Below are 22,578 nucleotides of genomic sequence, written 5' to 3' on the forward strand. Positions count from 1 at the left end.
TATGTGAAAAGAGAAAGCTGAAAATAATTGTGAATCGAAGTGAAGTTATTAAGTTTAGCAGTGGAAAGAGACAGGTTGCTTGTAGTGTGAGTTTGAATGGGGAGAACTTGGAGGAAGTGGAGTATTCTAAGTAACTGGGAGTGGATATGGCAGGATGAAACATTGATGCTCAAAATTTGTTGTGCAATGTCAACTGAGAATGCTTTCTCCTATGTGACTTATCTCTGGATCTCTCATTTTAGGGATTTCGGTGAATCTTTTATTTTGGCATTTGACTTCTCCAGTTTGACAGAATGTGGCATAAGTCATTGCTCTCAGGACCTCTGTCTTTTGGTTTTTTAGCTTCTCTGTTTTCTCTAATGCTTAACTTCCTCTATACTCATTCCATTGGAGTTGCTGCTGATGGAGTGACTTCTCTTTTTATTCTCTTATCTAGTCAAAAATGATATCCTTCAGGGGTTTATTCAGTCATCTACTCTCTTCCCTCCATGTAAACATGTAAAAGAAAGCTATATATATATGGTTAGGTCAGTCTCTGATGAATCTCAGATTGACAACTGCAAAAGAGGAATGGTGGTGGAGAGAGACATTATAATTCTATGATCAAGACATGGTGAGCACTGATCACTTACCCAGCCATCTAAAAAAAATTGCATTGTAGGTACTCATAGGTGACTAGACTGGAATCAAGAGCCTTCTGCCTAGTTAACTTACCTGGTTTCACCTCCCTTTAATTGTACCTTTTTATATATTGTGATGTTGCTACTCTTTGTTTGCTCTACAGGTATCATTTTTGCAACATCTTCCATAAACTTTCTGTGTGTGTCATAACAACTAAGTCCTAGACCAGTGGCATATAACTGGCTGCTGCTTCCCATAGTTTCTGTGTTGAGGCTATTCATGTGAGCATTGATGTCTCCTTTTTTCATGTGGGGAAGCTGGAAGCAATGGGATTCTCTTCTTTTTTCATCTTTCATTCTTGCTACAATGTGACCTTTTTACCTTTAAGAGTCAGTCCTAAAAGCACCTGAGGAGCTCACATTTATTTCTTTATTTTTTTAATATTTTTCATTTTCCTTTTCATCTGAGATGTTCATTATTTGCCTATGCCATATTGGCTACTGTTAAAAAGAAATGCATCTGCAAATGTGCTTGCAAGCTTACACAGACATTTGTGTTCATGCATATGTATGAATGTTTGAGTGCAGATGCATGCTCAAGTATAAGAAATCACAGGTAATGACTTAACTGTTACTCTTTTGTCCCTCAGAGATCCCGTGATTCAGGAGGTCGTGATGAAGGCACAGAAGTTAAGCAACAGTTAGGGAGTTTGGAATTTGTAAAGCATGTTATAGACACTCGTATCAACAGAATAGACAAAGGTTCAGAAACTGATTCATTGGGTAAGTAGTGTTCATAAAGCTTAAGAGATTCTCTAAGGCAGGAATTTTCTCTAGATAACAGTTGGAGATAAGTACTTAATAAAACTTAAAAAGAATACATTTCTCATGTGCTAATTCATTTAAGGCAGAAATTTTCGGTATAATTGTTCATCATCTTAAGGATTAGTAATTTGTATATAAAGAGTTCTTTTTTCAACTTCATTACTTTCTCTGCTTCAGCAGGGTAGCACAAGGAGCAAATGAACATGTGTCATGTGTAATGAACCAGAACCAGAGACAGTAATCCACAGCCAAGTCCTACAGACAATATTTGCTGCTTCATGTGCCCTGGTTCATCTCATTAGATAATACTTTTGTCCCCATTTGCTGCAGTACTTTGATTTGTTTCTATCTAATGTATACCTCTCAGCCTCATAGATGTTCAAGCTCTGATAACCCAGAGCCTCCCTTATTCCATTCATCCATCTCCTTGGTCCCCCTTTTCCTCCTTGTTTCCTCTGCTTCTGACACATAGATCCTATTGCTTATTCACTCTTCACGCATTTTGTCCATGTGCATCAAGCACTCCAGCATGCCCTTGTCAGACCTTCCTCTTCACTTATCCTTTCCAAATGCTCTGATCACTGCACTCGTCAGTACACCCCTCTCAGGCAGACTACACTCCCTGCCACACATATTTCTGGCATTGTCTTATCTCATGCCATGTATCATCCTCAGTCATTTCATTTCCATCACATCTACTCCCTTCCCTCTCCCTTGGATTCAAGGCCAAAAGCTTATTTCCTCATAGTTATGTCGATAGGACTACTGTTCCTTTAAATCTCTTTGAGTGTTCTTAGACCCCTTCAGCAAGTGGTAACACTGTGAGCATTAGGATACTTTTGATGATGCAATATCATCAACGGCATATAGAAAGAAGTATTGCATCATCAAGGACAGGACCTTTCCATGCTGTTGCATAGGTTACAGCCTTGACAATGCAGGGGCTCCATTAAAGGGGCCCTGGGGTTGCATATTTTATCGTATACCCATCTTTGCCCTTAGTACACCAACCTTTCCATCCACATGCTCCTTAATGCAACCTAGGACCTTAAACCCCCTTTCAACCCTGTTACTTACTTCAGCCCCTATGATTCCATCTGCTGCTGTGTTCACTTTCAGATGCTTAAAGCATTTCACCTTCCCCTTTGTACCTTAATGTTTTCCTGTTGTTCACATGTACTTCAAAGTTTCCCTTTTGACACACACACTTTCAAACCTTGTCATCAGCTAAACGAGTTTCTCACTGGAGTCTGCTACCAGATTCGTGTCATGTGCCAAAATCAGTTGACTCACTTTTCATGGTATCTACCTCCAGCATACTGCAGACTTGACCCTTGCTTCAAGACCCTCACATTAAGGTCCATCACCCTATCCTTAAAGAGCTTAAACTGCCATGTTGACATCTCGCATCTTTGTCACAGGCCTACTTTCACCAGGAGCCACTCACCCTCTTCCTGTTCTTGAATGTATGGTCTACTCTTGAATAAAAGCTTCTCTGTGTTTATTAACTTGCCATGCACCTCACATATCCATAGCATATTCCATAAGGTTCCTCTGTCATCTCTATCATACACTCTCCTTAATTTTTCTATCTATCAGTATGTCTAGCGGTATCTTTGATGCCTGTTCCCTTCTAGGTCTCCCACAAGGGGGTGGCCACAGCAATTAAGTCTCCATAACTGGTGAACTCCAGTGTGCTTCTTAGCATTTAGTGCCTCACCCTTAAAAGGCCAGTGGCAGAGAGCAAGTCTAATGCAGTGTTTGCAGAGGCTCCTGCTTAATGTTCCAACTGACTACTACTGCCTAATGCTCCTGCCAAATATTCTTACCTACTACTTGTACCTTATGTTTCTACCTAATGCTCCTACGTAAATGTTCCTTCCTACTACTGTCTACTGTTCCTACCATTTTGCCAATTGGTAGGGCTAGCAAATAGTGCTCACCAAAGGAAAATCTATAGTTGTGAAGAATGAGCTGTGTGAGTTAAGTGTCATCAATTGATATGCTTGACAAGGAGAGATTGTATGTTTGTGGACAAAATGCTAGTAGTCCCTGTGTGGGTGAGGCAGAAAGAAAAGACAGCTACCTGGGTCAGAGGAGTGCAGCTGACAACCACTGAAGTGCTGACTCACTTTGCAGCCATCACTAACCCTCTCAATACCCAGGTGGGTAGTGCTTGTAATATACCTCCCTGGTCGTTGGCTACGTACCAACTATTATATAATTTCATCACATTTTCCAGACATTTATGACACATATTTTTCAAAGTAAATACCTAATCTACATTCAGTGTTGAAAGTGACCTCAAAAGTAATTTTCCACCTTCAACACTATTAATGAGGTCACATCATGAAGGAGAAAGCATGCTTGGTTTACATGTGGTAATCATTTTGCTCCCAAAATGATGATACAGACAATCTTAAAAATTACATCACTTTATTTAGTAACAGTGGACATCCAAGTGCAATCAAACCCTCTTTGATCAAAGCACCTCATGTCTACTGAGAAATGAAAATTTATTTCTCAGTATCATAAATGAAAGTGACTTCAACTTCTTGCTCAGTCCTGGAAGTGTTTCTTCTATGACTGATCTCTACAGATATCCATAATGTTTTCGAAGTGTAGCTTCCTCTTATTGTTCCACTTAAGACATCATGAAGAGTTCTGCTTTTGAAAGTCGAGAATGAATGTTCCTATTCAGCATTTGACACTGTGATAGGAACCTGAATTCTTAATGCAACACAACATTGCAAAAATCAATATCCTGTTATATAATGCCTACTTCACAATGTGCATTTAAGGGACTTCTGACTTTCCCTTAGTGTGCTGATGATACTCATCAGGGAGGTAGTCCTCCAGGTCCTTTGGATATGGCTGTTGGAACTTTTCTGCCCTTAGATATATTAGGTTATTAGGTACAGTAGGGTTGAGGGTCAAGTCAATTGGGAGGTAAGTTTGAATGGAGCAAAACTGGAGGAAGTAAAATGTTTTAGATATCTGGGAGTGGATCTGGCAGCGGATGGAACCATGGGGCGAAAATCCTGGGAGCCTTGAAGAATGTGTGGAAGTCGAGAACATTATCTCGGAAAGCAAAAATGGGTATGTTTGAAGGAATAGTGGTTCCAACAATGTTGTATGGTTGCGAGGCGTGGGCTATGGATAGAGTTGTGCACAGAAGGATGGATGTGCTGGAAATGAGATGTTTGAGGACAATGTGTGGTGTGAGGTGGTTTGATTGAGTAAGTAACGTAAGGGTAAGAGAGATGTGTGGAAATAAAAAGAGCGTGGTTGAGAAAGCAGAGGAGGGTGTTTTGAAATGGTTTGGGCACATGGAGAGAATGAGTGAGGAAAGATTGACCAAGAGGATATATGTGTTGGGGGTGGAGGGAATGAGGAGAAGTGGGAGACCAAATTGGAGGTGGAAAGATGGAGTGAAAAAGATTTTGTGTGATCGGGGCCTGAACATGCAGGAGGGTGAAAGGAGGGCAAGGAATAGAGTGAATTGGAGCGATGTGGTATACCGGGGTTGACGTGCTGTCAGTGGATTGAATCGGGGCATGTGAAGCGTCTGGGGTAAACCATGGAAAGCTGTGTAGGTATGTATATTTGCGTGTGTGGACGTATGTATATACATGTGTATGGGGGTGGGTTGGGCCATTTCTTTCGTCTGTTTCCTTGCGCTACCTCGCAAACGCAGGAGACAGCGGCAAAAAAAAAAAAAAAAAAAAAAAAAGATATATTTCGGTGGTATCATGTCCCTCAACATTGGTCATGTCAGTTACTATGCCAAAATGGGCATAGAAAGCTTAATACACAGCCTTTCAGTGGTCCAATTCAGCAGTCAAATGATCAACATCAAAGATACCAGTGCAAAATTGGTTTCTTGCTGATTCCGATTGTGGTTGAATTATACTTCTACTTATACAACTGTGTATTCCACTAGCAACTCAGCTTTTTGTTTATCATTGCATTAATGTGGACAAATTTCACTTAACCCCTCAAACTGAGTGTGATACATTTTGTTGTAGATAATTGGTGTTCATTCCTTCACTTACAGCAGCTTGCTGTCATATTTTAATCAACTGGGAATGGAGTCTCATATGAATGAAAAGAGAGCAGTTCCAACTTTGTACAACTTATTTGGGTAAACTCTTGTTTAACTATAGGTATTATTGCTTTCTTCTGCATCAGTGGTTATTGTGTACAGCAACAATCAAATTCTTGGACAGTTTATTTACAAAACATGTGTGACATTACTTCTCACACCTTAGCAAGTATTTTAGAGACTTTTTGGTATGCAGGTAGGGCGTGAGCTATTCTATTCCACCTGTGATTGAATGCCAAGCAGAAGGTGTGGAGTGTTTGCAAGAAAACAAAGAAATCAGTGGCTCATAAACAATAGCTAGCTGCTTAGGTTCCCATTAGAATTGAAGAATGTGCTTAGCATGAGATGTAATCAGAAGATGGTGACAAAGCCTTCATTTGAGCAATGCAGACCTGTGTATTTACCTGTGAGTGACTTGGCCAATTTTAAGTTCAATTTGCCCACCTATGTAGATTGTTCACTCTCTTTTTTGCTGTTTTTTTTAGCCTTGTGTATGCTATGCCTTATTCAAAGCCTCTCCTTAATGAAGACATCCCTTCTTGAATGGAGCCTTTATTTATTTATATATTTATTTTGCTGTGTCGCTGTCTCCCGCGTTAGCGAGGTAGCGCAAGGAAACAGACAAAAGAATGGCCCAACCCACCCACATGCACATGTATATACATGCACGTCCACACACGCAAATATATACATACCTATACATCTCAATGTACACATATATTTGCACACACAGACATATACATATATACACATGTACATAATTCATACTGTCTGCCTTTATTTATTCCCATCGCCACCCTGCCATACATGGAATAACAACCCCCTCCCCCCTCATGTGTGCGAGTTAGCACTAGGAAAAGACAACAAAGGCCCCATTCATTCACACTCAGTCTCTAGCTGCCATGTAATAATGCACCGAAACCAGAGCTCCCTTTCCACATCCAGGCCCCACAGAACTTTCCATGGTTTACCCCAGACGCTTCACATGCCCTGGTTCAATCCATTGACAGCATGTCGACCCTGGTATACCACATCGTTCCAATTCACTCTATTCCTTGCACGCCTTTCACCCTCCTGCATGTTCAGGCCCCAATCACTCAAATTCTTTTTCACTCCATCTTTCCACCTCTAATTTAGTCTCCCACTTCTCATTCCCTCCACCTCTGACACATATATCCTCTTGGTCAATCTTTCCTCACTCATTCTCTACTTTAGAAAGTAATATATTTTTTAAGCATAACCGCCCCTTAACTTAGTGTCCAAAGTGAATAATTAAGTGCTGCTGTAGTAATATGAAAGGGCTTGTTCATTTCAGCACTGCAGACTAAGTTAGGGATATACTGTATGTGACAGAATTGACTGGCTGTGTGCTGTCAGTATTCCATGTATAAATGGAAGCAGAGGTAATTGTTATAGATAAATTGACAAGGTGGGAACAAGGGTTTATGAAAATGGAAAATAAGGAGGAAAAGTAAAGGGGAATTATCTTCATTTGAGGTTGTTAACGTGAGGATACAAGTATTTTGTATTACTACACAGAAAAAATTAATTTCTCCTTGAACTGTTATAATTTGAACTGTTGTAATGTGTCACAGGAAATAATCCTTTGTGTGTAGATTAATGAATAAACTTTATCTTTGTCACTCTCACTATCATCTTACATTTCTAAGCTCTTCTCATGAATATCTGTTCGCTATCACTTTTATTTTATGACACCCTTTTTAGTGTCTTCTGTTTTTTCTGTGATGCTTGAGTACCGAGACAGACTTTCTCCTTAAGGTGAATGACTTTTTTTTCAAAACAGCATAAAATCACATATTCTACTTTCGGTTTTGTTCTTGTGATATAGGATTTTGTCTTGGTTTTATCATCTTTTTGAATTAATGATTTCATTACATTCACAGGTGTGACCACTGTTTTCAGATTTGACTGTATAATGTAACTGTTGGATTCCTTTTTTTTTTTACAGAAGACTGTACTGTATATAAATTTTGTCTCACCCTAAGGTCTGCCTATGAATTTAGACTACCAGCAGTTAGCCCGTGGAAAGTTGTTCCAGCTACCATTGGAGGCTATATTGAAGAATAGTCTTACTCTCGATCATATTCTCAATTATATGGCATCAATTAATGCTCAGCATTACATCAACTTATACTTGAATATTGAATGTAAGTTTTCATTCTTTTTTTTTTATTGAATTTAGAACCTGATATTGGTACTAATTTTTTTAGCATTTTGTGTCATTTTTGTTTTGAGAATAATCAGATGGTCACATAGTACACATAAATGGCAGAGTTAAAGCTACTTCAATTGTTTATTTGTATTGCAGAATATAAGCATCAGAACAAGTAAAAGGGTTTTGTTACCAAATTTTATTATATTATTTTTTATTTATTTTTCGTATTATACTAAATCACTGCTTCCTGCATCAGCAAAGTAGTGCCAGGAAACAGATGAAGAATGGCCCATCCACTCATATACACATATGTATTTAGATGGTTAAGACCTCCTGACACACCATCTAATGGGTGGAGTAATGCTTGCTTTTCCCACCCATTGCTGTCTTATAGAATCCTCATGTAACCCACATGATAAAAGGATGGGCTGAAGGAGGCTTTTGGAGTATTGGGGCCCTCATCATTCAGGTGGAAAAGGCAGATAAGAAAAAAAGGAAAAGTTTCCTATATACTGTATTAATTTATGCAGTATCATTTTATTTCAGATTTGTGTGCCCTCGCTATTATCTATAAGAAGTAAGTTATGGTATTTCTCTTGGTAGGTTGGCGTGCTACAGTAAATGAAAGACTTTGTGCATTAGAATTGGAAAGACTTCAACATCTAGAGGAATCAGAAGCCCAGGGTGCTGGGATGAGTATGCCAGACCTCTGCCATGACCACTTCTCTGCTCATGACTTCTCATCTCATAAAGAGGAGGCAGAAATGATCTATGAACAGTATCTTTCAGAAAAAGTGTGTATGAAAGATTCATGAATTCTTTTCATCTCTACTTAGTAGTAGTAGATAGATTTTTGGATTTATCGTGTCTTTCACTGTCATCCTATCTGTATACTTAATGCTTCAATTTTTTTTTTTTTTTTTTTTTGCTTTGTCGCTGTCTCCCGCGTTTGCGAGGTAGCGCAAGGAAACAGACGAAAGAAATGGCCCAACCCACCCCCATACACATGTATATACATACGTCCACACATGCAGATATACATACCTACACAGCTTTCCATGGTTTACCCCAGACGCTTCACATGCCTTGATTCAATCCACTGACAGCACGTCAACCCCGGTATACCACATCGCTCCAATTCACTCTATTCCTTGCCCTCCTTTCACCCTCCTGCATGTTCAGGCCCCGATCACATAAAATCTTTTTCACTCCATCTTTCCACCTCCAATTTGGTCTCCCTCTTCTCCTCGTTCCCTCCACCTCCAACACATATATCCTCTTGGTCAATCTTTCCTCACTCATTCTCTCCATGTGCCCAAACCATTTCAAAACACCCTCTTCTGCTCTCTCAACCACGCTCTTTTTATTTCCACACATCTCTCTTACCCTTACGTTACTTACTCGATCAAACCACCTCACACCACACATTGTCCTCAAACATCTCATTTCCAGCACATCCATCCTCCTGCGCACAACTCTATCCATAGCCCATGCCTCGCAACCATACAACATTGTTGGAACCACTATTCCTTCAAACATACCCATTTTTGCTTTCCGAGATAATGTTCTCGACTTCCACACATTCTTCAAGGCTCCCAGAATTTTCGCCCCCTCCCCCACCCTATGATCCACTTCCGCTTCCATGGTTCCATCCGCTGCCAGATCCACTCCCAGATATCTAAAACACTTCACTTCCTCCAGTTTTTCTCCATTCAAACTCACCTCCCAATTGACTTGACCCTCAACCCTACTGTACCTAATAACCTTGCTCTTATTCACATTTACTCTTAACTTTCTTCTTTCACACACTTTACCAAACTCAGTCACCAGCTTCTGCAGTTTCTCACATGAATCAGCCACCAGCGCTGTATCATCAGCGAACAACAACTGACTCACTTCCCAAGCTCTCTCATCCCCAACAGACTTCATACTTGCCCCTCTTTCCAAAACTCTTGCATTCATCTCCCTAACAACCCCATCCATAAACAAATTAAACAATCATGGAGACATCACACACCCCCCCTGCCGCAAACCTACATTCACTGAGAACCAATCACTTTCCTCTCTTCCTACACGTACACATGCCTTACATCCTCGATAAAAACTTTTCACTGCTTCTAACAACTTGCCTCCCACACCATATATTCTTAATACCTTCCACAGAGCATCTCTATCAACTCTATCATATGCCTTCTCCAGATCCATAAATGCTACATACAAATCCATTTGCTTTTCTAAGTATTTCTCACATACATTCTTCAAAGCAAACACCTGATCCACACATCCTCTACCACTTCTGAAACCACACTGCTCTTCCCCAGTCTGATGCTCTGTACATGCCTTCACCCTCTCAATCAATACCCTCCCATATAATTTACCAGGAATACTCAACAAACTTATACCTCTGTAATTTGAGCACTCACTCTTATCCCCTTTGCCTTTGTACAATGGCACTATGCATGCATTCCGCCAATCCTCAGGCACCTCACCATGAGTCATACATACATTAAATAACCTTACCAACCAGTCAACAAACAGTCACCCCCTTTTTTAATAAATTCCACTGCAATACCATCCAAACCTGCTGCCTTGCCGGCTTTCATCTTCCGCAAAGCTTTTACTACCTCTTCTCTGTTTACCAAATCATTTTCCCTAACCCTCTCACTTTGCACACCAAAGTATGATATGTTGTATGGTTGTTACGTATTTTTGTGGAAAGTTTGTGCTTGATGTGCCGTTATTTGGTAGGTAATAGGTCTTTCCCAAAAACTGGGTGTCCCTGCATTTTGTTAGCTTACAGAGTTGAAGCTGAGGATTCTAATTCATTAAGTTAATTTCCAAGGAAGGTGCATTTGGCTTTTGCCATGCACTGTTCATTTATACTTACAACAGCAGATGTGAATTTACATGACTTAATGGAATGTGAGAGAAGTAAGTGATGAATGTATGAGGATGGAAATTATAGTTATTTTTAGGAAAATTATATTAGGTGCATTAGATATACAAGTGAGATGCACTTAATTGGTAGTGGAACACTTAAATGCAGTAGAAAGAAGGGTGTGAGTATAGGCTTTTTAAAAGGTACTGATGGCTTTGCAAAAAAAAAGGAAGATATGGGAATTATAATAAAGAGGAGTCATTTGGGATAGAAACTCAATTGTAAATATCTAAGCTGTAGGTTACCATAAATAAAAGTACATATCTCCCTGGGGATAGGGGAGAAAGAATACTTCCCACGTATTCGCTGCGTGTCGTAGAAGGCGACTAAAAGGGAAGGGAGCGGGGGGCTGGAAATCCTCCCCTCTCAATTTTTTTAATTTTCCAAAAGAAGGAACAGAGAAGGGGGCCAGGTGAGGATATTCCCTCAATGGCCCAGCTCTCTGTTCTTAACGCTACCTCACTAACGCGGGAAATGGCGAATAGTTTGAAAAAAAAAAAAAAAAAATCTTCAACTCAAACATGCCTATGAATTTAAACAGTTGACAAGATTGTGATTAGAATGTCTGTTAACCCTTAAATGTCTCATGTATGTTTTTCTGTCCAGCCTTCAGTATTTACATTTTCAGTATTTACAATTTCAAAGATATTCTTGTAACAATGAAAAAGATCACTTCAGAAGTATATTTTGTTGGCTGCTTTCACTCTGATAGTGTGTAGAAGTTTTGTAGGTGTTTCAGCACATTATGCTAAAAAGTGTAGGTGTAAGGCTTCATTGTTAAGGTCTTAAGAATATACAGCATGGGAGGAAAGCTGCTAGAAGCAGTGATTTTTTTTTTTATCAAGGGTACAAGGCATGTGTATGAGTAGGAAGAAGGGAGATTGAATGGTTTTAAGTGAAGGTTGGTCTGCCACAGGTGTGTGGGATGTCACCACGGCTGTTCAGTTTGTTTATGGATAGGTTGATGAGGGAGGCATATGTTAGAGTCTTGGAGAGAGGGGTGAGTATGTGGTGTGTAGGGGATGAGAGAGGCTGGGAAGTTAATCAGTTGTTGCTTCATGATGATACAGTACATGTGGCAGAATTGAGTGAGAAACTGTTGAAATTGGTGACTGACTTTGGAAAGAGTGCGTGAAATGAGGAAGCTTAGAGTAAATGTGAATAAAAGCAAGTTTATTAGGTTTAGCAGGGTTAAGGGTCAGGTTAGTTGGGGTTTAAGTTTGAACAGAGAAAATTTAGGGAAAGTGGAGTGTTTTAGATACTTGGGAGTGGATATGGCTGCAAATGGAACCATAGAAACAGAAGTGAATCATAGGTTGTGTGAAGGGGCAAAGGTTCTAAGAGTTCTGAAGAATGTATGGAAAAAGAGAGCTTTCTTTGTTAGGTCAAAAATGGGTATGTTTGATGGAATGATTGTTCCAGCATTACTATATGGATGCGAGGCTTGGGTTATAGATAAGGCTGTGCAGTGGAGGGTGGAAGTGTTGGAGATAAAATGTTTGAGGACAATATGTGCTGTGAGGTAGTTTGACAGAGTATGTAATGAAAGGGTAAGAGAGAGGTGTGGTAGTATAAGGAATGTGGTTGAGAGAGCTGAAGAGGATGTGCTGAAATGGTTTGGACATATAGAGAGAATGAGTGTGGAAAGGTTGACAAAGGCTATGTCAGAAGTGACAGGAACAAAGAGACCAAATTTGAGGTGGATGGATGGTGTGAAAAATGTTCTGAGTAATTGGGACCTGAATATGAAGGAGAGTGAAAGGCATGCACAGGATAGAGTGAATTGGAATGAGTGGTATACAGGAGTTGACATGCTGTCAGTGGACTAAACCAAGGCATGTGAAACATCTAGTGTAAACCTTGGAAAGGTCTCTGGGGCCTGGTTGCGGACAGGGAGCTATGGTTTCAGTGCTTTACACATGACAGCTACAGAATGATTATGAGCGGATGCAGCCTTTCTTCATCTGTTCCTGGCTCTATGATAATAAGAATGATTACTATTTTGTAATATTTGGTTGATGTTACCAGCATTATGATGTATCACCAGGAAGAGGTGAAGAATGTCCTTATTTGCTCATCCACTCTGTAGCTGTTATACATAATGTTTCACTTGGAGAGAGTTCTACACTCATGATTCTTCATCTCTTGCACTTTTTTATTTATATAGAACTTCTTAAACTCCTGCATGCTGTCCACATTTGCTATTTCATCACTCTTTTTCTTCATTCATTCACTACTTGCATGCTATAAAAGTACTTATATCTTTTTTGATAAGTTCTTACTTTAGCTCTTGTTCTTTCCTCTGATTGTTCAATCCCTGCATCTTTCAAAGAACTGTTCTCTGTTTTATAGCAATAATCTGGATTAAAAACTGAAAGGGTGTGATCAGGTCATCTCTCACTCATATAATTTTTATAGTGGGCAAATTTAAGGCCTCTAGCCATTCTCTGCAACTCAGTTGTTTTAATCCAGGTATGTCTTTGTTGCCCTCCTCTGGACCTTCTTTTTTTAGCTCTTTGTGATTTAGGTGTAGTGGCCAAACCTGAGAAGCATATTCAAGCTTTGGCCATATGTGGGATGTGAGCAGCTTTTTGAATATTTCCTTATCCATATATTTAAATGCTTTTCTAACATTTGCCAGTAGACAATTTGTGACGTAGTATTCTCCTTAGGTGAGACCCTCTCAACAAGTTAGGTATAATGTCAACTCCCAATGCATTTTCATGTCATTTATTAAACCAACTTAGCTGTCAGTTTAGGTTCCCTTGTAACGTAATGCAATCTTCCTCACTTTTCACTTTCCTCATTACCTTTGCATCATCTGCAAACATATTCAAGTAGGAGTTTATACCTTCTGGTAAGTCACTCCCATAGGTCAAGAAGAGTAGCAGTCCCAGAACAGAACCCTGTGGCACCACAGGTTACCAACACCTACTTTACAATGGCTTCTCTGACATTTGTCCTTTGTTCCCTTCCACTAAGGTAAGCATCTGTCCATTGATGGAGTCTCCTCCTTGTTTCTTAATCAGCCTCCCATGTGGTAAGTGTCAAAAGATTTCTGGTATTTCATATATAAACATTCTGCCTAGGCTTCTTTTTTTTGCCTTAGACAGAGTTCACTCTCTCAGAAATCGGAGAGGTTCGTTAAACATGGTCTCCTTTCCTTGAAGATGTATTTCTTGCATTTAAGTGATTTCTTTTATGCAGGAAGTCATTCATCTACTTTCTTATTATATTTTTCAGTACCTTACAGACCACACTCATCAATGAAACTGGTTTGTAGTTGAGTATTTCTTCCCTGTCTCCTTTTTCATAGATAGGTATTATGTTTGCCCTTTTCCACTCCCATAGCACTTTGCCTTTCTTCAGTAACACCTTGAACTGTATGTCAAGTCATTTATCAAGTGTATCTAGTCACATTTTCTGTCCGAAACAAGCCAGCTGTTTACCCTGGGAGGGTGGTTAGTGAAGAATAGGAAACACCAGCATTTTCGCACCAGAAATGTCAGGGGTTGGGAGGTCTAACCCTCATTTTCCATGAAAAATATTCTAGAGAATCTCTTATGGTCTTGGGACTTTGCCTCAGAGAGAAAAGGTTTTTCACTTTTCAAAACCTATATTTTTAGAAATTTTCCTAATGTTATGTTTTCATATTCTTATAACAGGCCAGTCCAAGAGTAGCAATAGATGACAGCATTGTTAAGAGGCTGATTCTCCGTATGCGTTCTGAGAAGGTCACAGACACTTGGTTTGATGAGGTTCAGGCAGCATTGTTTATGACATTACAGGAGGCTGAGTTATTTTTACCAGCATTCAGAAGGTAAAACCCTTGATGTTTATTATACCAAATTCTTGGTTTTTATATTTGTCTTAAATCTAACCAAACTTGAGGTATAATTATGTATTTGTATGGTCCTTTGAGGGAGGGAAAGAGTTCTGCACTTGCTTCGTCCCATCTCTTGAACTTATTCTGGTGTCTTTTATATTAGTAAACATTCATAATTTCATCACATAACTCTTTCCGTTCATTTACTTCTTTGATGCTATAAAAGTATCAAACTTTACGTATTTTCCTGCAACTTTCAATTTTAATTTCCTCTTATGGCCTCTGGTTACTTTATCTCATCAATCATGAAAGACAATTCACCTCAGCATTGTCAAACTAGTTTTGAAGCTTGAAGGGTGTGATCAACTCTCTACTCCTCTCTTTACTGTTGTGGGGAAATGTATAGCAGCCCTCCTTAACCTGTACTGTATCTCTCTTGTTTCATTTGCTGTCTTTGTAGTCTTCCTGAGAACTTACTCTGTTAGTCCTTTTTTTATTATTTACACTGACCAAACATGAAGTTTGTTCCAGTTTAGGTCAGTCATACATTGTGAATAGCTTGTCAAACATTCCCATATCCATGACCCTAAATGCAATTCTCATAATTTTTCAGTAGGCAGTTTGTCTTCTGTACAGTTCTCTTTAGGTGGCAATATGGTGACATATTAAATAGTGTCAATTTCCAAGTCCTTCCCACTGGTGTTTAATTACCTGTTTGTACTGTATGGAGTTCCATTCTGTGAACTTTCTCTACTCTCATAACACATTTTAACCTTTTCTCTGCACTGTACATGACTGCTAAAGAATGGATGTGAGTGAGTGTGGCCTGTCTTCATCTGTTCCTGGCACTGCCATGCTAATGTGGGCAACAGCAAAGTATGAAAGAAAAAGAAAGAATGCTTTCCACATTCACTATCTCAAAATCAGTTTATTCCATTCATCTCTATAAGAGTACCAATTTTCATACTTTATAGCAAGTTTCTTCTTTAAGTTCATGCTATTGCCTCTGGTTGTTCTATCTCTGCATCTTTCAAAGAATTGCTGTGTATGTAATTACGTATTTTTGCTGTGAGGGGAAGAAGTTTTAACTCATGGGGCCCCATCTCTTGAACATTTTCTTCTATTTCAAATTCACTACTTTTCAGATTTCTCTAAACCCTTTGCATTTTTCATGTCTTCATTATACTAGTCACCCACCATTATTTGGCCAAGTTTTCAATTCTTCCAGTTTGGTCTCAAAATTTAGCCCATTTTCCCAGTGCCACAGTGCTAATTCTCTATCAGTAGACACTACTTTTTTTCTGCTTCTGAAAATGAGAACTGGCTCTTTGTATGTCCCTACCACTACTTAGACCATGTAATACTAGGCAAGTATGATCTGATTATATATAGGGGATTTAGCAACTCATGGGCTCTTGTGATTTTTTACTAAGCTTTGGGACTCCTTGCCTTCTTTCGTCTTTTCCAACATCAGAAAGCCAGATTTTCCACTTTTCCAAAATTTCATATCATATTTTCCCTCATCTCACTTTAATTATCTTTCTTTTTAATCCAGTTAAAGGCGTGGTTTTATTAAGTACTTTTGTCTGTGATTAGCTGCCTACATGAAAAGGAAAAAATGTTCTTTCACTTGCTATGCTTTTCTCTGAAAATTATCTTTATATACTTCAAACCTTCCTTTTTTGACATCTTTAGCATGATATCCATTTGATGTTTGATTTTATGCTTGTATTTTGCCTCAGTATATAGCTGAATAGGTCCTATCACTACTGTATTTGTAAGTTAAATGATTATGATTTTTCTTTTTACATTCTTAATATAATTAAAAGATAGAGGGATTGTTGGCATTGCAAGCAGCTTATTGTAGGTTGTAGCTAAAAAATTTATTTTTACTTTCCAGACAAAATGACAGCTGTGCAATAGAACATTAAGATTTGTTGTGTTAGATTAAAAAAAAATGATTTGACATTGTACCTTCTTTTAGCTCCTTTTTCCATATACATTATCATTTTTGTTTGCTGTTTTATATTGCTCTTATGTTGAGGATGCCCTTATGACCTTAAAAGAAATTTCAAAAAACTTGATAGTAAGTTTATTGGTAAAAAGTACTTAAAGAGTAGATAATCATATTATTTTGACTTTTAGATCAGTTTGGTATATTCGACTCTTGGCAGAGCTAGATCTGCTAAAAGATCCATCAAGATCTGATGAGGAAGATTCTCAGTCCCTTGATGATATAAGCTTCAACTCATTAGAACAGGTAAGTTTTTATCCATATATACCTTTCTTTTACTTCACACTGATGCATGATGTTGCCAAAAGATCAGTGATGAATCAGTTTTCAATCCATGAATTCTACATGCAGCTTTCTTACATTAAAAGTATGTTGATGCATCCTGAATCACCCCCATCCTTTTCAGCCACCAACCATCTCCACAATATCCATTGTCAACAATACTCAAATGTTTGCATAAAAACTCAGTCTGTTGGTTTGATTAACAGAAAAGTTATCAAAACTGTCATGAACTATGAAATGAGATGATTAATATCAAAATAATTGCTTCATTAAACATACATAAGGTGGTATGTAGAAAGAAGGAAGTTTGAAAAGACAGAGAAAAGTAAAGGTAAAAGGAAGCAGTAAAAGAGAAGTGAGACAATAACCAGCTTTGAAATAGTATGGAATACAAGTATGTATTATCATCCAAAGTCTGGGAGCATGAAAAATACTATCAGTAGGAAGATTATATTTTTTATGTGTATAGAGGAGCTGCAAGGAGAGACCAAGACCATCAGATATGGAACTGCACATACAGGGTGAGTCTCCCTAATCCGGCAACCTTGGAACCTGGCCATTGCCAGACCACAGAAAATGCAGGAAAATAGAAATTGACCCCTACAGGAATCCCCTATGTACATATATGCTCAACTCCTTGTCTTGCCAGCTCATTCCATTTACATATTGCTGTGTTATCAAAGGTAGAACAAAGCTTAAAACAGGAAATGATAGAACCATTAATGCTTCCAAACAAGGTGTTAATTGTTACATCAAATTACATCAGAAGTACCCCCTAATGGAGACTCCACAATATCTTGGGCGAGGGTTTTTTGTGGCATGTGATGCCAGTACAGGGCAGATTTATCAGCATCATACTCTTGTTCTGGGGCTAAGATTTTTGCTGCCACTAACTGTTCATATTCATCCACAAACTTTTTCGCAGCTTTGTGATGCGTAGTAAGAGTAACGAATGACCATAGGTACACTCTCTTACCTTGTACATATGTACATATTTTTATTCGTTGTTTAATAGAGAATTGGAGTTTTTATCGATTCTTTTAATACTACCTTACACTACAAGCTTCCATGTCAGCACTACTCTTTTCACCACGCACACTGTATCCTGAAATCCCATGTCTCCACTTAAACTTGTGTAACCATCCTTGTGAATATTTACAGTCATAATCTAAATTTAGATTAAATCTAGGTTTCATCCCTGGGGATAGGGGAGAAAGAATACTTCCCATGTATTCCCTGCGTGTTGTAGAAGGCGACTGAAAGGGAAGGGAGTGGGGGGCTGGAAATCCTCCCCTCTCGTTTTTTTTTTTTTTTTTTTTTTTTTTTTTTTTCAAAAGAAGGAACAGAGAAGGGGGCCAGGTGAGGATATTCCCTCAAAGGCCCAGTCCTCTGTTCTTAACGCTACCTCACTATCGCGGGAAATGGCGAATAGTATGAAAGAAGAAAGAGAATCTAGATTTATTTCTTTAAGAAAAACTTTGGCCTACTCAATAAGCATCTCCTCAGAAATGCTTACACCTTCATTACATGGGAGCTTAAACCACTTTATAAGTGCACGGTCTAAATTTACACTCTTGACACCTTTCAAAATTTTTCGAAACTTCAAACTTTTCTGACTTTCATTTTCAGCAAAAAAATGAAAATAAGAAATTAACAGGACTGTAGTGTAAACAGATTTTGGTGCCTTAACGCTGCTAACAGCACTGCTTGGTGGCAGGTCCACAGACTGATGACGGCAGATTCAAAATGTGCCAGACCATGAGTTGCTGGACCACAGGTCTCTGGATTAGAGAGGTTCAACCTGTATTACAGATTTTTTTCTGTGGAGGAATGCTTCATTCCCATTTAATAAAAGTTTACTTCCTTCTTTGTTTCATGGCTAATATTTTTATATATAACAGTCAGCCCATTTATGTAAGATATTTTGCAGGGTGATGAATTCGATGGATCAAACCCAGTGGCATCAGTGAGTGGTTTGCCAGGAGATACTCTCTCTGTCACGTCAAGTCATTCTGCTCATTCCAATGATAACTATCTCAAAGTAAGAAGATCATGTTATTGATTTCTGTAGAGTTACTAGAATAACTCCTCTACTGATGTTAATGTAGAGTGTATGGTAATGGGAGTTCTAAGGCTACTGCCTTCATGTGGATTATAGTCAGCAGAGAAGGAGCAGACATGTAAAAGGACATTGTTTTAGATTACAGGAAATTCTTTTATGTTAAAGTGGGAGGGTAAAGGAATGATTATATTCCTCATTTTTTAAGTATAACAAGATTTATGCACTATAAACTTTTACAGTTTTATGATATGTAATAGAATAATTTATTTTTTTTTTTTTTTTTGCTTTGTCGCTGTCTCCTGCGTTTGCGAGGTAGCGCAAGGAAACAGACGAAAGAAATGGCCCAATCCACCCCCATACACATGTATATACATACGTCCACACACGCAAATATACATACCTACACAGCTTTCCATGGTTTACCCCAGACGCTTCACATGCCCTGATTCAATCCACTGACAGCACGTCAACCCCGGTATACCACATCGATCCAATTCACTCTATTCCTTGCCCTCCTTTCACCCTCCTGCATGTTCAGGCCCCGATCACATAAAATCTTTTTCACTCCATCTTTCCACCTCCAATTTGGTCTCCCACTTCTCCTCGTTCCCTCCACCTCCGACACATATATCCTCTTGGTCAATCTTTCCTCACTCATTCTCTCCATAATTTATATGTGCTCAAATAGTTTTTCTGACATGTTTGATCTGTCACACATTAGTAGGATAGCATCCAGAACAAATGAATGACCTTTAGAGGCAAAAGATCCTCACATGGATCCCTCCTCTGTTTCTCTTTTTGGAAAGTGATACAGAGGGGAATAATTTCCAGCCCCCAATCTCACCCCTCTTATTCACCTTATTTGATATGAGGGATATACATAGGCATTATTATTTCTCTCCTATCCCCAGGGGTAACATAAAGATATTTCTTTCTTTCATACTTATGTGCTGTTACCTAGTTTTGTGAGATAACACCAGAAACAGACAAAGAAATGGTATCGTGTGCTCAGCATCCATTTTCTACCTGTCATGTGTAATGCACTAAAAGTACAGCCTCTCTATGTACATTTATATTTTATATTTATTATACTTGATCGCCATTTCCTGCATCAGTGAGGTAGTACCAGAAAACAGATGAAGAATGGCCCAACCACTCATATACACACATATATGTATGTAGGTATGTATATTTGCGTGTGTGGACGTATGTACATGTGTATGGGGGGGGGGGTTGGGCCATTTCTTTCGTCTGTTTCCTTGCGCTACCTCGCAAACGCGGGAGACAGCGACAAAGTATAAAAAAAAAAAAAAAAAAAAAAAATAAATGCCCGTACATGCACATATACATACATGTACATATCGACATATACACATATACATACATATGCATATCAACATATACACATAAACATACATTATCTCGGAAAGCAAAAATGGGTATGTTTGAAGGAATAGTGGTTCCAACAACGATGTATGGTTGTGAGGCGTGGGCTATGGATAGAGTTGTGCGCAGGAGGATGGATGTGCTGGAAATGAGATGTTTGAGGACAATGTGTGGTGTGAGGTGGTTTGATCGAGTAAGTAACGTAAGGGTAAGAGAGATGTGTGGAAATAAAAAGAGCGTGGTTGAGAGAGCAGAAGAGGGTGTTTTGAAATGGTTTGGGCACATGGAGAGAATGAGTGAGGAAAGATTGACCAAGAGGATATATGTGTCGGAGGTGGAGGGAACGAGGAGAAGTGGGAGACCAAATTGGAGGTGGAAAGATGGAGTGAAAAAGATTTTGTGTGATCGGGGCCTGAACATGCAGGAGGGTGAAAGGAGGGCAAGGAATAGAGTGAATTGGATCGATGTGGTATACCGGGGTTGACATGCTGTCAGTGGATTGAATCAGGGCATGTGAAGCGTCTGGGGTGAACCATGGAAAGCTGTGTAGGTACGTATATTTGCGTGTGTGGACGTATGTATATACATGTGTATGGGGGTGAGTTGGGCCATTTCTTTCGTCTGTTTCCTTGCGCTACCTCACAAACGCGGGAGACAGCGACAAAGCAAAAAAAAAATAAAAGAAGAAGAAATGCTTGTATACACATGTACATAAATATTCATACTTGCTTGCCGTCATCCATTCCTGTCACTACCCTGTCCCACAGGAAACAGCATTGCTACCCCCTGCTTCAGCAAAGTAGAGCCAGGAAAACAGACAAAAAAAGCCACATTCATTCACACTCCGTCTTTAGTTGGTCATGTGTAATGTACCAAAACAACAGCTTCCTATCCACATCCAGGCCCCACAGACCTTTCCATGGTTTACTCCAGACATTTCATGTGCCCTGGTTAAATCCATTGCCCAGCACGTCAACCCCAGTATACCACATCGCTTCAATTCACTCTATTCCTTGCATGCCTCTCGCCCTCCTGTATGTTCAGGCCCTGATCGCTCAAAATCATTTTCACTCCTTTCCTCCTCCAATTTGGTCTGCTGCTTTTCCTTGTTCCCTCCACCTCTGACACATACATCCTCTTTGTCCACCTTTCCTCACTCTTTATCTCCATATGTCCAAACCATTTCAACACACCCTCTTCTGCTGTCTCAATCACACACTTTTTAATACCACACCTCTCTCTTACCCCTTTATTACTTACTCGATCAAACCACCTCACCCACACTTCTGCTGCAGGTTAGTGGTTAGGTATAGCTGGGGAATGTTTGTGCTACATCAGTGGTGATAGAAGGTGCTAGCCTCCTAAATGCCTGAGATGTCTCATTTTTTTTAGGATACTGCATCAGAGAGAAAAGGTATTTCAAATGTTAAGTAGCAACATTATCCTGGCAGTACAGATTGGATAAGTATGTTATTTTCTTATTTAATTTCAGAATGTATCCAGAGGATCATCCCGAGCACAGTCTCCACAACCAGGAGGGTCACTCCATCCATCTCCCTGTCACTCTCGCTCTCCCAGTCTGACCTCCAAATCATATACTCTTAATGCAAAGATTATTGACACAGGTATTTGCATTGTCACTTATTTCATTTAGTTAGTGAGAAAGTGAATATGATACTTGTGTTGAGAAGTTGCTGGGTAGATGATGTATGACAGAAAATATCTGGATATGAACGAGAAAGCGTCAGGAGAATCATGTGATGTGATTAATAGATGAAATATGTTTTGTGTTAACTTATTGCTCACTTGATATAAGGGTAAAGTGACAGCTTTCAAACATGACTGTAGAAGAGTATAAGTGATTAAGAATTGTTAGGAGTTTGAAGATGATGAATGTTATAATGTAAAGTGAAATACGAAAAGGCATCAGAAGAGGGCCAAAAAAGAAGGGAGATATTCAAGAGAGAAAAAGAAAAATTTATATTATATACAAGACATTCTCAAGGACTGGGGGATGCATAATCACAATAGAAATAAAGAGGAGATATAAAAGAAAGAATGTGAAATTACAGAGAAATTATGGAAGTGATATATCTTGGATTTAAGAAGTTAAAGAAAACCCATAACTTTCTCAGAGAAATATGAAGATTAGGGAATAAGAGGAGACTGCATGGACAAAGAGAATCTTTTCTTAAAGAAAGATTCAAATGAATAGATTGCTTGGGTCATATGGTATCTATTTAGTGTACTTACTTATTTGTACTGTATGAAGAGGGTGTTTTGCATTCATGGGGCTACTTCTCTTTATCTACCGTAACACAACTTTTTAGACTTTTCTGTGCTG

The 22,578-nt window shown here is 39.0% G+C and overlaps 1 protein-coding gene across 3 annotated transcripts in view; it reads left to right on the forward strand.

Annotated features, from left to right (window-relative positions):
• The window catches only part of LOC139756264 (sorting nexin-13-like), a 90,365-nt gene that overhangs the window by 14,895 nt on the left and 52,892 nt on the right, over positions 1–22,578 (forward strand). For all 3 annotated transcript variants that reach the window (XR_011714305.1, XM_071675482.1, XM_071675483.1), the window contains exons 4-10: positions 1,271–1,403; positions 7,557–7,718; positions 8,330–8,520; positions 14,330–14,484; positions 16,636–16,750; positions 18,717–18,827; positions 21,727–21,859. Coding sequence is in view for 2 of the 3 variants with exons in the window: in XM_071675482.1 (XP_071531583.1) it covers positions 1,271–1,403; positions 7,557–7,718; positions 8,330–8,520; positions 14,330–14,484; positions 16,636–16,750; positions 18,717–18,827; positions 21,727–21,859 (1,000 nt within the window). In the remaining variant the exon portion in view is untranslated. The remainder of the gene's footprint in view (positions 1–1,270; positions 1,404–7,556; positions 7,719–8,329; positions 8,521–14,329; positions 14,485–16,635; positions 16,751–18,716; positions 18,828–21,726; positions 21,860–22,578) is intronic.

This window comes from Panulirus ornatus, chromosome 21 (assembly GCF_036320965.1).
Source record: "Panulirus ornatus isolate Po-2019 chromosome 21, ASM3632096v1, whole genome shotgun sequence".
Taxonomy (NCBI): Eukaryota; Metazoa; Arthropoda; class Malacostraca; order Decapoda; family Palinuridae; genus Panulirus; species Panulirus ornatus.